Source organism: Mirounga leonina, unplaced genomic scaffold, assembly GCF_011800145.1.
Source record: "Mirounga leonina isolate KUSES-001 unplaced genomic scaffold, KU_Mleo_1.0 Mir_127, whole genome shotgun sequence".
Taxonomy (NCBI): Eukaryota; Metazoa; Chordata; class Mammalia; order Carnivora; family Phocidae; genus Mirounga; species Mirounga leonina.
Window position 1 is genome coordinate 44,523,780 of NW_023270316.1, and position 15,937 is coordinate 44,539,716.

Sequence of the window (15,937 nt, forward strand, 5' to 3'; positions counted from 1 at the left end):
ATTCAAGAATGCCTCTTCAGATTTATAGAAGTCTTCAAAATACACTGGCATAAGTGTCTAGTCAAGGCACATGCCCAATATAAGCGTGACATCTTTAGAAACAGAAATAAAACCAAATGAAAATATTCCTCAGATTCATTTATTTTACTACTTTATTTCCTGTGCAGTGAGTATATTAGCAAGTCTTTTGCATTATATGCAAAGGAATGGTAAAATTCAGTGCAATTGAAACTGTAATTGAAATTACAGTTTTAAAAGTGCTGGTAAGTAAAGTAAATGAAAAAACAAAAATTTACACTTAGAAGAAAACAAGGCTTGAGCCTACTGAATCAAAAAGGTCAAAAGGAAAAATAAGTTCACCTGACAATCCCAGCACCCTTCAGCTGAAGGTCTTAACCATGATGCCTCCTTAAGACTACTTTGAAGGAAAAAGTAAATCATATAATATTCAGCATAAATCTAAAGCATCATGAATTTAATTCCTAATTAACCAACATCATAATTCAGGGCTCCACCCTCTAGGTTGCTATTAATAAAGGTGAGACTTAGAAGATAAAAGATTAACATATTATCTGTTGGTATTCACTTATACAAAAAGAAAATGTTGCAGATTTTTCAGGTATGCTAACTTGATTCTTAATGTTAATATTCAAATAATTTAAGGCTTGAATTGTTTTATGAATTGTAATTAAAGTTAGAAACAAATCTCAGTAGTATGACTATAGTAACTTTAAAAAGACAGACAGCACATCTTAGGTAATACCCTGACATGTTACTTCACTTTGGAAGTTATTTCACCTTTGGAAAAAGTAACATGAAATAATAATATAATCTGTACATTCACTGCTCAATAAAGAACAACTCAGATTACCCAGAAACCTTTTAAAGATGTTTTGATATATATAGTGCCTTTAGAGTAGATTACAATATATTAAGTTATCAAATAGCAGAATTCAAACAATGCTTTTTGTACAGGTTCTTAAAATTATTATCTAGCATATTATTCTCTTAGTATTAATTTAAATGGTGAAATAAAATGTCTATTGAATAATATAGTAGGGTCAAAACTAGATGTCAACATTTTCATAATAATCTGTTAGGTTTGGCTATTACAAATGAAATATGGGCTTCAGGGGGTAGATACCAGAAGTATTAAGTTGACATATCTATGCATATGGCATGCATTTATGAATGAATAACCTCTCCCTCTATGTGAGCAGCTTTCATATCTCCAGTAAAGTCCTTCTGTATATTCCACAACCTCTGGTGGGAATTGTGAAAGGCTGGGTAATTGATGAAGAAATAAAGAATATCAAATACAACCAAACTTTATTAAATCAAAGCTTGAAGATATTGCATGGAATCCCCAAATTCCATCACCTGTGATTTGAAAATTATGTTCTTAAATGGGGCTAAGCTAGCCCTACAGTTTCATTCTGATTAACTCTGTTCACAATGCAACAAAACAAAACAGAACACAATGAGCACTGTCCATATGACAATATCTGAAAGGAAAGTTTCCCGAAATATGTCTGGTAGAAGAAAATGTATTTCAGTATTTCAGCGACCTTAATCAACTTATGCTTTTAGTGCAGAAATTTAAGTATGGTAAATTATACCCAATAATTTATTCAAGAATTTATCAGCAAGAATGAAAAACCTCTGGACTGTGATCAAATATGTGCTTGTACTTTTTACTGGATACTAACTGGCAGAACTTCACTGTTACATAATTCTAATTTTCCTTTGAAGTTAATGATTTCTATAACAATTGTCCTCTTTTTAATATCTATTATGATCTTTTGATATCAAATACAAACTAGTTATAACCTAACTTTATCACTACATCATTAAAATTACTAACATGACCTTGTTCAAATACATTTAGGATCCATTTTAACTCTCAATCTTCTTCCTTATTAAATAGGTTAGGGCTTTTCTGGTTATATGTTTCTTTTTAGTATTTTTATTAGTGATAGAATAGTTTAGAGTTTTTTGTGAACATGATTTGAGTTTGAAAAGATAACTTTCAAATGTGCTCCGAGGATGTCATTATAAAATATTTGTGCAAAGTTACTTCAAAAGTAAAACTTGAGATTGATAGTTTTTTTGATAAAGTATACTAAAACTGAAAAAGAAAATATGTATCATAATTCTTAAAAAAACAGAACCCAAACCCTCCTAAAAACAAATTTTGCTTTTTAAATAGATAGATAATAACTTTTAAAATAGATAAAATTCATTAAGTCATACTTTTTTCTTCCATATTAATCCTATCTTCAAAGGTTGAATAAAGAGACCTAAACATTAAAATTACAACTTCAGTAAACAAGATTTTTTCCACTTGTATTTTATCTTAAAGCTTCAAGAAGAAAGAAAAAAGACCCTCATGAAATATTTAAGTTTGTTTCACATAACTGGAACTATAACTTTCTTCTAACTTTCTGCAGTGCACAGGGAGTTTTGTGTTTTGTGCTCTAACAAATACCTTTCACCTAGAGCACTGCCTGGCACCTAATAGAGGTACAATGAATATTTGTTGAATAGATGAATACAGAAAAACATTTAAAATAGGATGATCATCTAAAAGGCAATAACAATCCATCTGTCCAGAATTAATGCCCAAGATGGTGTGTATGTTAAGGCCTTAGACCTAAGCATTATCTACATAATCACAATTATTTTTGTTGGAACAATAGCTGAACCAGATCTTTTCCTGATATTAAGAAGTACTATGAATTTATAAAGAAAAAGGTTAGAAATCAGCAAGTTCTAAAACACTTCTTGGGATATAAAAGCCTCCAAAGAATCCAGGTCATAAAAATACTTGGAAAATCAAGACTTGACAAGTGTCTCTCCAGACTTAGGAAAGCAATTCAGAAGCAACTAAATTCTAAAAACACAAAAGGTTTGTCTCAGCAGCAGCACCAGGGTATTTTACAGTAATTCCAAATTGCCTGTGGCATCTTTTTACTGGTTTCCCGGTATTAGTTTTAGAGTTAAAAGGAACCAATTTGGAAAGGGCCTGCAGGAAACAAATAGCAGTTTGCTCTACTCCTAATGTTTTCTCAAACAGTCATCAGAAATAGAAAATAATATTACACTTTTCTTCCTATATAATTTTACAGATAATATGAAACTCCCTAATGCTTCATTTACTTTGGAAAAATAAGGAAAATCGTACGTTTAAAGAACACTGGGGGGTGGGGAGTGAGAGCATTTACCAGTTAAGAATAAGTTATGAACCCCACACTATGTGGGATAGAGAGTTCACTATAATAAAGACACTAAAATTAAAAGAGAATATTTAACGACAGCTAAAAGAACCAGATGAAATCTAGCTAGAATACAAAAAAATCAAGGATGGGTTACCAAAAAGTTTATTGAATCATTTTGGAGGAAATAAAGTATTTATTCATAATCAGAGCATATATTTTCACCATCTAAAATATCATCACTGAGTGAGTATGTTCTGGAAGTAAAAAGATGTATCCAAATGGAAAGGGAAAATAAGTATTTAGTCTACAGAGCAAAGGCGAATAATTCCTAAACTTCAGGAGAAAAATATTAACTCTTAAAGTATTAAATTTTTATTTTAATTTTCCATACAAGAGACTAATAACTTAGTCACTGAGTCTCTTTATATTTCATGCTTTTTATTTAATGGTTTATCCTCACACCGTTAGGAGACAATCAATACAGGCAACTGATTTCTATGAAAGCTTTTGATTTATATGCAGGTTTTGGGTTGTTTTTCCTGCAAACTATTCGAAAAATCTTCAATGAATGATAATTGCTACATTTAGGAAAACGAGGTTCTTCCAAAATCTTACACCAATAACAAACACTTTAATAAAAGATACAATATAATATCACATTTAACAATAGTGCAAGAGTTAAAAATTAAAAATTACACAATCCATGGTGTGAGTGAACAACTGTGCTAAGGCTTCTAAAAACTTCCCTGTACCTTTGCAGCCCTTTAATTTTTCTAGTGGGACTTGTCAGTTAGAATTATCTTCTTTTTGATCTAGTGAATATTTATTTGCTTTTGATTAATTTAAAACTTATCACAATTCCAGTTATAAAAAGAAAAAGTGCTCATAGACCCCAACATTAATACTCTCAGAGGCCAAGAGAACTCAACACTAACTCTACATTAAATGTATTGACAACTGCATGCACTCTTTTTCTTCAGGGGCTTTTTATGGATATATGCACATATGTATTTTTTTAAAATGGAGATGAATGAAGATATGTTAAACTGGTGGCTTCTGCATATCGAGGAGATGCTTCTACAAACTAAGTCAGTTATTCATGCAGATAAAGAAGAATGATCTTATCCCCAATAATGTTTATGATGCAAAAATATATTAATTTATGCAAAATCATAAAATATCGATAATCACAGGAGAAAAAATACCAGAATCTCCAAAAGATTTAGTGATTCTATCCTGCTTCTTTCTGTAAAATATTTCAAGCATTTTATAAAAGATTTTTAAGTTGACTGCAGAAAAGTAAATTGGTAAAAAAATAGAATAAAGCATAGATGAATATTCACAAATGGGTAGAAAGAATATGGAAGTATTGCTGTGGTTCAGAATCACTACACGGGTTGTGGCATCTGATAAAGTCATTGTCCAGCTAAATTTACATGGACTTAAAATCAATGATAAAGCAATGAGGACTATTAAGGCGGGGTGGGAAGGAAAAGTCACTGACTGTAGAAAGAAAATGATCGCTCAGTACCAAACACCTTTGAATGGAAGAGCTACAATGAGGAATGACAAATGTGCTCATCAGTTATGGCCACCCTGAAACAGAAAAAGGAAGTAGAAAAGAGGTGAAGTAAGGAAGCTAAATTTTTCTCTAGGGAGAAAAGAATAAAATCACTCTCTTATCAAATCCTCTAAAAAATTTTAAAAACCTAAAGGTAAAAACTCTGTTTTGACTCTTTGACTGTAATAGTTAAACACATTTGAGAGCACATTATGAACAGCAAACCAGGACTCACCTTCTAGAAATAGACTTAATAAATAATTACTTTTACCATCAAAGTAACGTTAAGAGGTATTAACGGAAAAAAAGAGAATGAAAATAGCCAGTCATATGAGAATCAGAAGGGCAAAGATGTGGTTACATCAAGTTTCTCCAAGGAAAGAAAGACATACATTAGATACTGATGGTATTTCAGTCTTTTAGAGAAAAAGTCTCTAAACTTTAGACAATGAGAGTGAGGGAAAAGATCTCTTAAACATGTGAACCATTAGTAATATACTATAAAATATGAAATGATAAATTATCTAGAAAATGATAGTTTTTCTAGAATAAAAAGGTAAAAAATAAAGCTCCATGGCCCAAAGCATAATTATTGGTACTAGGCTTTTTGTTGTTTATTTCTCTTGAGGAGACGGGATGGGGGAGGGAAGGGGTAGGGGCCACTGAGGTGGTGACAGAAAAATGTAAGAAGACCAACAAAAGTCAGCAAATGAGAAAACACTGTATACTTCAATGTTAAGGCTAATGTCTGAATAATACATTTTCATAGTATATTTTGATATTTTAGAGAAAAAGAAACAAATTAGACTTCTAACGATAAGTTTATTACAACTACCTATAAATTGGAGAAAGGAAATTTAAAAAAACTATATGAAACTAATTTTAATATGCCTTGCCCTCCTGTTTTTCCTGAAATGTAGCTGAGAATCTGTCTATATAAAGTCACGTAAGTCCTTATATAAAATGGACTCCCATGAGGCCAACAGTTCTAAATTACATCATCAAAATTATCACAGAGCTTTGACATACATTTGTCAACAAAACCAAATAATTATTAAACAGATATTATAGTCGATCTGTACATATACATATGTAAATATATATATAGTAAACGCAGCATGACTTCACATATAATTTAAAGTGCTTTTCTTAATTTGATATGTAACTAAAATAATAAAGAATATACATGTATCCAACAGAGATTTAAATCTGACAACTGCTGGACATAATTTAGTCAAATTTAAAGGAACAAGCTGGGAAGGAACAAAATATGCATAAAAACTTGCAAATGTAAAAAAGGGCACCTATTTCCAAGGCATAATATAACAAAGCATTACACAAGAAAAGTTAATTCCAATGCATTCACTTTTATTGTAGTTCAATGCAATTAATTAGAATCTTACTTTAGGAGTAGCCAGTTTTAAGCAAATTCAAAATATTTTTTTCCACTGGCAAATTTTTTATTGCTATGACTAATCTTTTAGAGCTATCTACTTTCTTCAAAATAACTTATGCCTCCAAACAGAATTTGGATCACGTACCCATGCCTCTGTCTGAATGGGCCTGATGTTGCTTAGTAGCACCTCTTCATAGTTTCCATAATCAATGAATTTAACAACTGCTGTCATACCTGAAGAATGGAGAGCTTCAACTTCTGCTCGGTAAAACTGAGGAGACAAAAATGAGTTTTAGATATGATAATCGATATTGTCTACAGAGGGCAATATTTGATGGAAACGTAAATATTCAAAGTGTTAACACTGTGCATTTTTTTGAAAGCTCGTTTTTTAAGATTAATTTTTAGTGAAATATGTATATATTGTGAAATGATTACCACAGTAAGTTTACTTAATGTCCATCACCACATATAGTTACAAAACTTTTTTTCTTGTGCTGAAAACTTTTAAGATCTACTCTCTAGGGGCACCTGGGTGGCTCAGTCATTAAGCATCTGCCTTAGGCTCAGGTCATGGTCCCAGGGTCCTGGGATTGAACCCTGCATTGGGCTCCCTGCTCCGCTCCGCGGGAAGCCTGCTTCTCCCTCTCCCACTCCCCCTGCTTGTGTTCCCTCTCTCGCTGTGTCTCTCTTTGTCAAATAAATAAATAAAATCTTTTTTAAAAAAAGATCTACTCTGTAAGCAACTTTCAAATATACAATATTTGAAAGAAAATTTTTAAGGGAATAGTATTTTTAAGAAAGAAAACTTAACTTTAGATAATCATAAATTGGCTAAAAAAAAGAGAAATTCTCTCATCTGTGTGAGTTCTGACATATGCTGAGCAGTAGTAAGATTTCAGGACAGAACAGAGAGTCAGTAGAGAATATTCACATGTTAATGGATGTAAAAAGAACTAGTGTTATGTTTTGTTGTTAGCCACTGAAGCCCCTTGACAACATTAGTAAGACAATTCTTATGTACTAATCAGAAAATAGAACTATAGAGCAATTTATGTAACAAACAGAAATATATGACAAAAATAAATCTCAAAGAAGAAGGCTCACTGCCACAGTCACCACAGTTAGCTGGGGTGAGGTAGGGATATCAGATAAGGAGTAAACACATTACTTATATCCAGAATTTATAGGATTTGATACACTGCAAGACCAGATACATTTATTTTATCCGTTTACCTAGTGTAATTTGGCTCTGGGAACTAATTCACATTAACAAACTCACAAGGAACTGACTTATATAACTATCAAATTTTTTCTGTTAAGGTAACTAGAAGTAGGTCAACTAACTAATTGAAGTACTTCTCTACTATAGGTCAACCCATTCAGGACCCAAATTATAGGTCTGAATGTTGCTTAGTGAAGATGAAATAAAAACAAAAAACTATTTACTCTTAAGGAATATGTCCTGCAAACTAGGGTAGTTGGATGCTCTTATTATAACACTATCTACTCTAACAGTATCTCTTCATAAGCTCACCAGAATCAGAAAATGCTACAGGCAACAAAAATTCTTACTGTCTACATCCTTCTAAAATACGTTATCCTGAGTATACCAGGGAAAAAAAATCTGTTTTTACTGATGAACATCACAAAGTTTATTAAGTTAATCTATAGTGTTTCCTTCCTAGGTCTGGATGCTGGCAAGTTTAGAGACACCATGCTGGAATTTTTCTTTTCTTCCTTTTTTTTGTGTGTGTGTGTGGAATTTTTCTTATATTAGAGTTCTTGATATATATTCACATCTATCTATCCCTCCTTTATTTTTTAACCTCACACTTCTGTGATCTGTGAATTGCTGTGAGTATTTCTGGACCTACGTTTCAATTGTAAGCTTCTCAGATAATTATGTCAGTTCTGGTAAGCTCGACAAACAAGAGTCATGATATATCCTAGGAGAACAAGTAAGCTGACATCCTTGTAGAAGCTTACAACCTAATAAAAACAATGTGTATAAAACAATGCCTTCTGTATAATGTGGAGTGTACTGTACTAATACTGCAGTGATATGGCACTTTTAAGGCTGAAGAGTTCGGGAAGAACTTGCTGCAGCAGATGACAATGGATACAGTCTTCAAGGATGAAGAAGGTTTTAGCTAAGTAAAAAAGCTGAGGAGGGTGTTCCAAAGAAAGTTAATGAGATGTAAAATATGGAGATGAGTGCAGGAAACTGGAAAAAGTTTAGAGTTAATTATGGCATGATGTAAGAAGGGCCAACCAACAGGAAATGAGAAGGGACAAGAAGGCTAAGGGCCAGCAGATGGAGGCTCTGTATGCATGCTACCAGCTAGATTTGTTTCACAGGTGACAGATTTTAACTAGGAAGAATGACATGGTATAAGACCAGGATTAGTGATAGTAGTTGCAATGACAAATTTAAGAGGAATAAGGTGTAAGGCAAGAAAACCATTTTGGAGGTTGTTACAGTATTCCAGTTGAGAGGGCAGGAAGAACCGAACTAATTATGGCAGTCTAGAGAGAGAAGAAGAATTGTCCCAAATTCTCAAATCCTCCTATGGGAAGAAAGGTTGAGAGAAGGTAAGAGAGTATGAAGAATTTTTTAAATGATAGATTATACTAATGAGCTGATTATCTTCATTACAGCACTATAATGCAATTAAGATTACAGTTTCTTAACAGTTATAACTCTTTTTTTTTTTTTTTAAAGAAATCTCAGCAGGCTGTTTTCTTTAATTGATATCTTTTTTTTTTTTTTTAAAGATCTTATTTATTTATTTAACAGAGAAAGACACAGAGAGAGGAAACACAAGCAGGGGGAGTTGGAGAGGGAGAAGCACGTTTCCCACGGAGCAGGGAGCCCAATGTGGGGCTTGATCCCAGGACCCTGGGATCATGACCTGAGCCAAAGGCAGACACTTAATGACTGAGCCACCCAGGCGCCCCTATAACTCATATTTTTCTTAAATCTTTATCTTGGTTGGTCTCTGGTTAGAAAATTGGAAAGTTGACTATTCTTGACAAAGCATTTGGTGTTTTCAGAAGACAACTAAGCCCATCTCTTTTATTTATTTATTTATATATTTATTTATTTATTTTAAGATTTTATTTATTTATTTGACAGAGAGACACAGCGAGAGAGGGAACACAAGCAGGGGGAGTGGGAGAGGGAGAAGCAGGCTCCCAAGGAGCAGGAGCCCGATGTGGGACTCCATCCCAGGACCCTGGGATCATGACCTGAGCCGAAGGCAGACGCTTAACGACTGAGCCACCCAGGCGCCCTCTTTTATTTTTTTTATTTTTTTATTTTATTATGTTAATCACCATACATCATTAGTTTTTGATGTAGTTTTTTATTAATCCCATCTCTTTTATTTATTTACTTTTTTAAAGATTTTATTTATTTATTTGACAGAGACAGACACAGCAAGAGAGGGAACACAAGCAGGGGGAGTGGGAGAGGGAGAAGCAGGCTTCCCGTGGAGCAGGGAGCCGGATGCGGGGCTCGATGGGATCATGCAGGACCCTGGGATCATGACCTGAGCCGAAGGCAGACACCTAATGACCCAGGCACCACCCAGGCACCCCAATCCCATCTCTTTTAAAGGATGAATATTATTTATTTGTTTAATGGTGTAATTTCAGACAGCCCACAGTCCCTCACTCTAAAATGAAAGTACACATCCAATTAAAATCAAAATAGTCACCTTAGAAGATCATCCAATTATTGTAAGAATACTCTAAAAGCTCAAAACATTTTGGGAATTGTTAGGTACTCTCACAAACTATATGATATTATATTAAATATATTCAGAAAAGGCAACAGATGAATTCAGTATTATTGATTTTTTTGAGATAATTAGTTAAAAGTAAAGTTTTATTAATAATTTCATCAGATGTTTCAAGAAATTAGGGTAATAGCATAGCCCGAACTATCTGATATATCCCAAGCACCTGACAGTTAGCAGCTACTCAATTATTGTTTACTCAATATTTGTTGAAGAACTTATCTGTTAAGTCTAATATCTGAATATATGTAGGTCTGTTAGTATTCTGTTGCTTATTTGTTTCTCATTCATTTTCTCTATTTTTAACCATGCCTCCTAATTTTTTATAGGATACCAGACATTGCAGATGAAATACACAAGAGGTTTCAGAAAATGTTATTTTTCACAAAAAGAGGATTATATTTTCTTCTGGCAGCAGAGTACAAATGGATATCCTTGAGCCTGTAAATGGTTGGTTTTAGGCTTTGTAATGGCTTGTTTGTATTAGTTTTGCACTTATTACTAGGGCATGATCCTTGTGGGATTTCAGTGGAAAGCATGAGTCATATACTAAGCCTTTCAAAAGTTATTGAACTTGGAACTCCGTTTACTTCCTCTGCTCATCAAGATCACCAATAACCTTACATTGTCCAATACAAAAAAACATTTTCCATTCTCAGCTTAATCAAACTTTCACAGAAGCATCCGACACAAGTAGCCACTCCAAGATAGACACCGTTAGCTCTATAAACCAACACCGGTTTCCAACTACTTCACCTTTACTTGCCTTTACCACGAGGAACAGCTACACATAAGTAATCTCCCACTACCTAAATCAAATAGTTCCTGTATGTTGGAAGGCGAGTGGCCTGAGTTGTAAGGGTAAAAGTCTGGGTGTTGAAGAACACTGTACTTGCTTTCCAAGCCTTCCTAACAGCCAGGGAAGAGCCATGTAAAATAGTTCCAACCAATGAGATTGTCTGGTGGTATTTCTGGAAAGGCTTTTGCTTTTCTGGAAGGAAAAAAAAAGACACAGCTAGTGCTGTCTCCTCCCCTCCTTCTAGCCTTGAATAAAAATTCGACAGTAGAGATGCTGCTTCTAGACAGATGCTATCTCACATTCAAACAAAAACCTTGTAAGACTATGCCATCTAGTTATACCACCCTGTACCATTCTCCTTGTTATCACCAGGAAATATCTAACACCCTGCTTATGTCTCATCATTCACTGAACACAACAGGGCCTAGTTCCTGATCCCTGGCCCTACTGCATCCTTTTAAAAGAGCCAACCACATTCCCTAGCCTGAATTTCAGTTCCCTGAAAACTACAGTTAACTTTGCCTCCACCACTCCTTTTAGCCAAACACAAACTCTCATGGGCACAACGTTACCGCATCAACTGAAACTACTCTACCTATGAAATATTTATTTCAAATATTTTTTTCTTTAACTTGATCCTCACATCCACCCAGGTGTCTCACACTATAACTCCTCTTTTTTTTACTATGATCTTGCTGATATCTCCGGTCCCCTACCACCCTCCTTTTTTTCCAGTATAAGTGCCCCCTTCAGAATTAACTAATTAACATGGTCAAGAAGTAATTATGAAATCCCTCCACTGTGGGAGAAGCAGGGCTGCAGAGGAAAACTAGACAAGACACAGCCCTGCCTCCAAGAAACTGAAAATTATGGTAGGGGAAGGAGCTATCGATCCAAGAACCAAAACTAAAAATACTTACAAACTGTGTTAAGTTTTAGAAAGTGAACAAGGAACTGATGAGAAAGACAACAGTGAAGGAGGGAGGAGGGGGCAGGGCAAAGAAGGCTTCTCAGGAATTGATGTTGGAGCCAAGCCCTCAAGGACAAGAAGAATAGCTGGTAGAAGAGCATATCAGGCAGAAGGGAAAACATGTGCAAAGGTCCTTCTCTCTGAGGGTTCCTCTCTCCTCTTGCCCCTCCTGTTCTCTGTTGATCTTCTCCCTCTCAGCCAGACTCTTTTATCTGATCCACTGTATTCCTTCTTGACCTTATCTGTCTTTCCCTTCCCATTTCTTCATGATTTCTTGCTTTCTATAGCATATAACGTAGAACTAAAAGAATGTTTAAATTATTGGCTTAATAATTATCATATATTGTTAGCTAAATAATTAACTGTTCTGTTCTTATTTTTTAAGTAGGCCAATCGCATATTTTCTTTAATTTAAACGAAATCTGCAGAATTTAACTGTGACACTCAACTCATTTTCTTCCTTGTGAATCATATAACTTTACTGGAAAGAAAAGGAAACATTGACAGTTGATGATAAATGAAGTAACTGATTAACTTCACTTAATTACTTTTAAATACTGTTCTGATATACAATCTAAAATCAAATCTTACCTAACCAAATTTTGTGACTGATTCTCCCTAAGCATCCATAAAAAATATTAATATTTTATTTTTCCTATTTTATAAATTACACATCTATAAATTTGTTCAAAGACTTTAAAACAGTTACAGCCATAGAACAAAACTCACAGTCCCAAAGCAATGGCCTTCTATGGTCTCACTAGAATGTGACATTTAGTAATATTAGTATATGATAACTTTAGAACATGCATACCTTGTTGTCTTCCCAATAAAGTGCAAAACATTCATCTCCAGGTTTCCACAATTTTGCATACTCCATAGGAATAGATGATTCTAGTATTTTTTCTGGTTTAATTGGCCCAGATCTTCTTTTGGGCCCACTATTGTAAAATACTTTATCATCATAGGGTGTAGCTGTGATGGGTCCTGCTGGCTTAATAGGTCCTACTCGCCTGCCCTTCAGTGGCATGTCTGTCTCTCCATTTGGAACACCAATGAAACTATTAGTTCGGACAGGATTCTGGAAATCAGTATTTACATTAAAATGTTTTTCAATTTTTACACCACTGAAAGTTTCATTATTTATTGTTCGTGGTTTCCTGTCATAAAAATGATCAGGATTTGCTGTTTGGTTTTCTCTTTTCCCACGTTTTTGATTATTATAATCAGTGGATTCTTGAGGAAGTGGATTTTCTTTTGCCTCTGCATAAGATGGACCTTTTCCTGATCTGCTTTGCATAGAGTTATCCCTTTTTTTAAAAGCACCATCATTGTGCTGAGAACTTAAAGGGTATGAAGTATCTTTAGTTCTGTCATATCTAGAATAAAGTCTATCACACTTGATTCTCTCTTCAGCCCACACGTCAGATCCCAAAGAAGTACTTGGTCTTTCAGAACCTCTGTTTCTAGGTAATCCACTGCCTTCTAAAACTGACTTTGAATTTTGGGTGTCTCTTTGAAAACGAGGAGGTTTCTCATTTCTTGGCTGTCTGGTATCATTTCGAGGAACATATCTTGGTTGATTATTATCTTTTATTCCATTTTGCTCAGTATTTGACAATCTGTGTTGTCCCTGATGAAGCTGCTGCAGCTGTGATTTAGGTTCTGAAAAGTAAAAGTTTATTATATACATATTAAATGAAGACTCTACATTAATACCAAATTATTTAAAAATACCTAAAAATTATTATATTAATACAAATTATCAAACTACTTATTCTAGCATCTTCCACTACCTTCCCACCTCAATGTCTTAATCCCTCTCTGCTTCCTTAGAGTTCTGTATTTCTAATGGACAGTTTTCCTGGTCAGCCACATTAAGTGAAGTAAAGCAATGATATGAATCATGAGAAAATGGTGGATAATCCAAAAGGAATTTGTTTTTGCCCTTGAATGTTCGCATTCTTGTAATATAGCTATCTATAGGTGCTATTCTGGTAATTCATTTCCCCAGACATTAATGAAACAGGATTGCAAACTGCTAAGAAGCTGCTATGACACTGCACGAGTACAACAACCCTTGCTCAAATCCTTCCTGAATTCCACTTCAATTTAAATACATACGCTATCACGGTCAGTCAAGTTCTAGCCTTTGCAAAGATGTTACTCCTCAAATCTGTCTGGATCTGGAATTGCTAAGTGTTTAGATTACAAATAGATACCCTACCACAGAGAAGAATAAATTATTTTTTTGACTTATCAAAGTAACTAAGAGCACGTACTACTTGGAAATACAGAAAAAAATGTCAAAAATATGATGAAGCACAATAGTGCAGATAATGTCCAACTAGTAACCCAAAGCGGTAACATGGTAAATATATACTCATGGATAACTTAATGGCTGTATTTCATGTAGTGATTTTTATTCTATTTCGATCTGTAACTTGTCATTTACACTTTCTTCCTCCACTGTTTCACACAACATGTCTACAACCTTATTACCAAACATATTGACTGGTCTTTGCTGTACATGTCTTGTTTCTCTTGTCATACACAAGGGTCACAATATTTCTCAACAGTGGCACTACTAACATTTTAATTGAGATGCTTTCCTGCTTTTTAAGAAAATTAACCTTTCTGACATCCAGGCACTAAATGCCAAAGCATCCTCCCTAGTCACTATGACAACCAAAACTGTTTCCATACATTCTCAAACACCCACTGGAGGCAAAAGGTACCAGGTAAAATCTCTCAAACAGGGATAAAGAGAAGACCTTGAAAAGTTTCTGAGTGACAAAACAAATCACAGACTAAAGATCAAGACTCAAAATGGCAAGAAACTTCTCATTAGAACCACTGGAAGCTAAAGCCAATCTAATAGGTTTTTCATGTCTTTGAAATTAAAGGAAAATTATTTCCTAAGTACAATTCTATGCCCAGCCAAATCACCCATTAATTTTGACAAAGAATACATATTTTTTTAAATATGCAGGAGTACTACTCTCAAACAGTAGCCAAGACTATTTTACAGAGATATTTTTAAAAAATCACCTTTTCCCAAGATTTGCTTTATAAATATAACACAAATATCTTATTTTTAACAACTGTAGTCAACATTATATTTTTCTTTAGAGAGAAGAGAAATGGTCACCTGTGGTTTCTGCCAGCACTATTATCCAGGAGTGATCATTTAGGGAAGCAAGAACAGTGAACATAAGCAGGACACAAACTTTCAGCAGAAAGCATGTACTGGCCTTTGTTCCAGTCATTCTTAGAGAATAAAAATAGCAGTCGCCTCTTGCTGTCTATCTGCTATGTATTAGGCACCACACACCAGCACTTTACATACATTATCAATAGCCCCCACAGTAGTCTCAAGATACAGGTGTTACAAGATTTGAGTAATAGAGAGAGGTCCCTTGTACAGTGCATTGAAGAAAATTTTCAGCCTCCAAAACAAGTCAAATATGAAGGTATTTTATTTGCTGTCAATTAGGTTTGAACAGATATTTGAGAAGTAAGCATTTTAGATCTGCTATGTTTAGGAATCAATTTTTAAGTTATTCCAGTTAGGGCCACCAATATGATGGTCAGGATGTACAAATTAACTGAGGTCATCATGAGAGTAACTAAGTATCCTGGACTATAGATAACGATCTGGATAACCATGTATACAGAACGTAGGTGTGGGAGAATTTGATTTCAGTTCTTCTAAAAGAAAAAAAACCAAAAGGACAAGATTTCCATATTTATTTGATGACGTACATTAGATTACAGAATAAAACAAGTAATTTACTAATTTTGAATATACATCTCTATTATTATGCTGAGATAATAGTAGTGAGAGAAGAATCCATAAAAAAGTTTTTTTAATAAAAATTGCTCTTAGAAATAATTGTAATAAGGCAGAAAATACAATTGTGCCTTTAAAAGAATGTCGTTTTCGGGGGGTGCCTGGGTGGCTCAGTTGGTTGGCGACTGCCTTCGGCTCAGGTCATGATCCTGGAGTCCCAGGATCGAGTCCCGCATTGGGCTCCCTGCTCGGCAGGGAGTCTGCTTCTCCCTCTGACCCTCCTCCCTCTCATGCTCTCTGTCTCTCATTCTCTCTCTCTCAAATAAATAAAATCTTTAAAATAAATAAATAAATAAATAAATAAATAAATAAATAAATAAATAAATAAATAAATAAA

General features: G+C 34.2%; 1 protein-coding gene across 3 annotated transcripts in view; it reads right to left on the minus strand.

The window, feature by feature from the left end:
- The window catches only part of TDRD3 (tudor domain containing 3), a 156,972-nt gene that overhangs the window by 24,633 nt on the left and 116,402 nt on the right, over positions 1–15,937 (minus strand). For all 3 annotated transcript variants that reach the window (XM_035003256.1, XM_035003257.1, XM_035003259.1), the window contains exons 11-12: positions 12,562–13,412; positions 6,321–6,446 (exon numbers count right to left, since the gene is read on the minus strand). In XM_035003256.1, the coding sequence (XP_034859147.1) occupies positions 6,321–6,446; positions 12,562–13,412 (977 nt within the window). The remainder of the gene's footprint in view (positions 1–6,320; positions 6,447–12,561; positions 13,413–15,937) is intronic.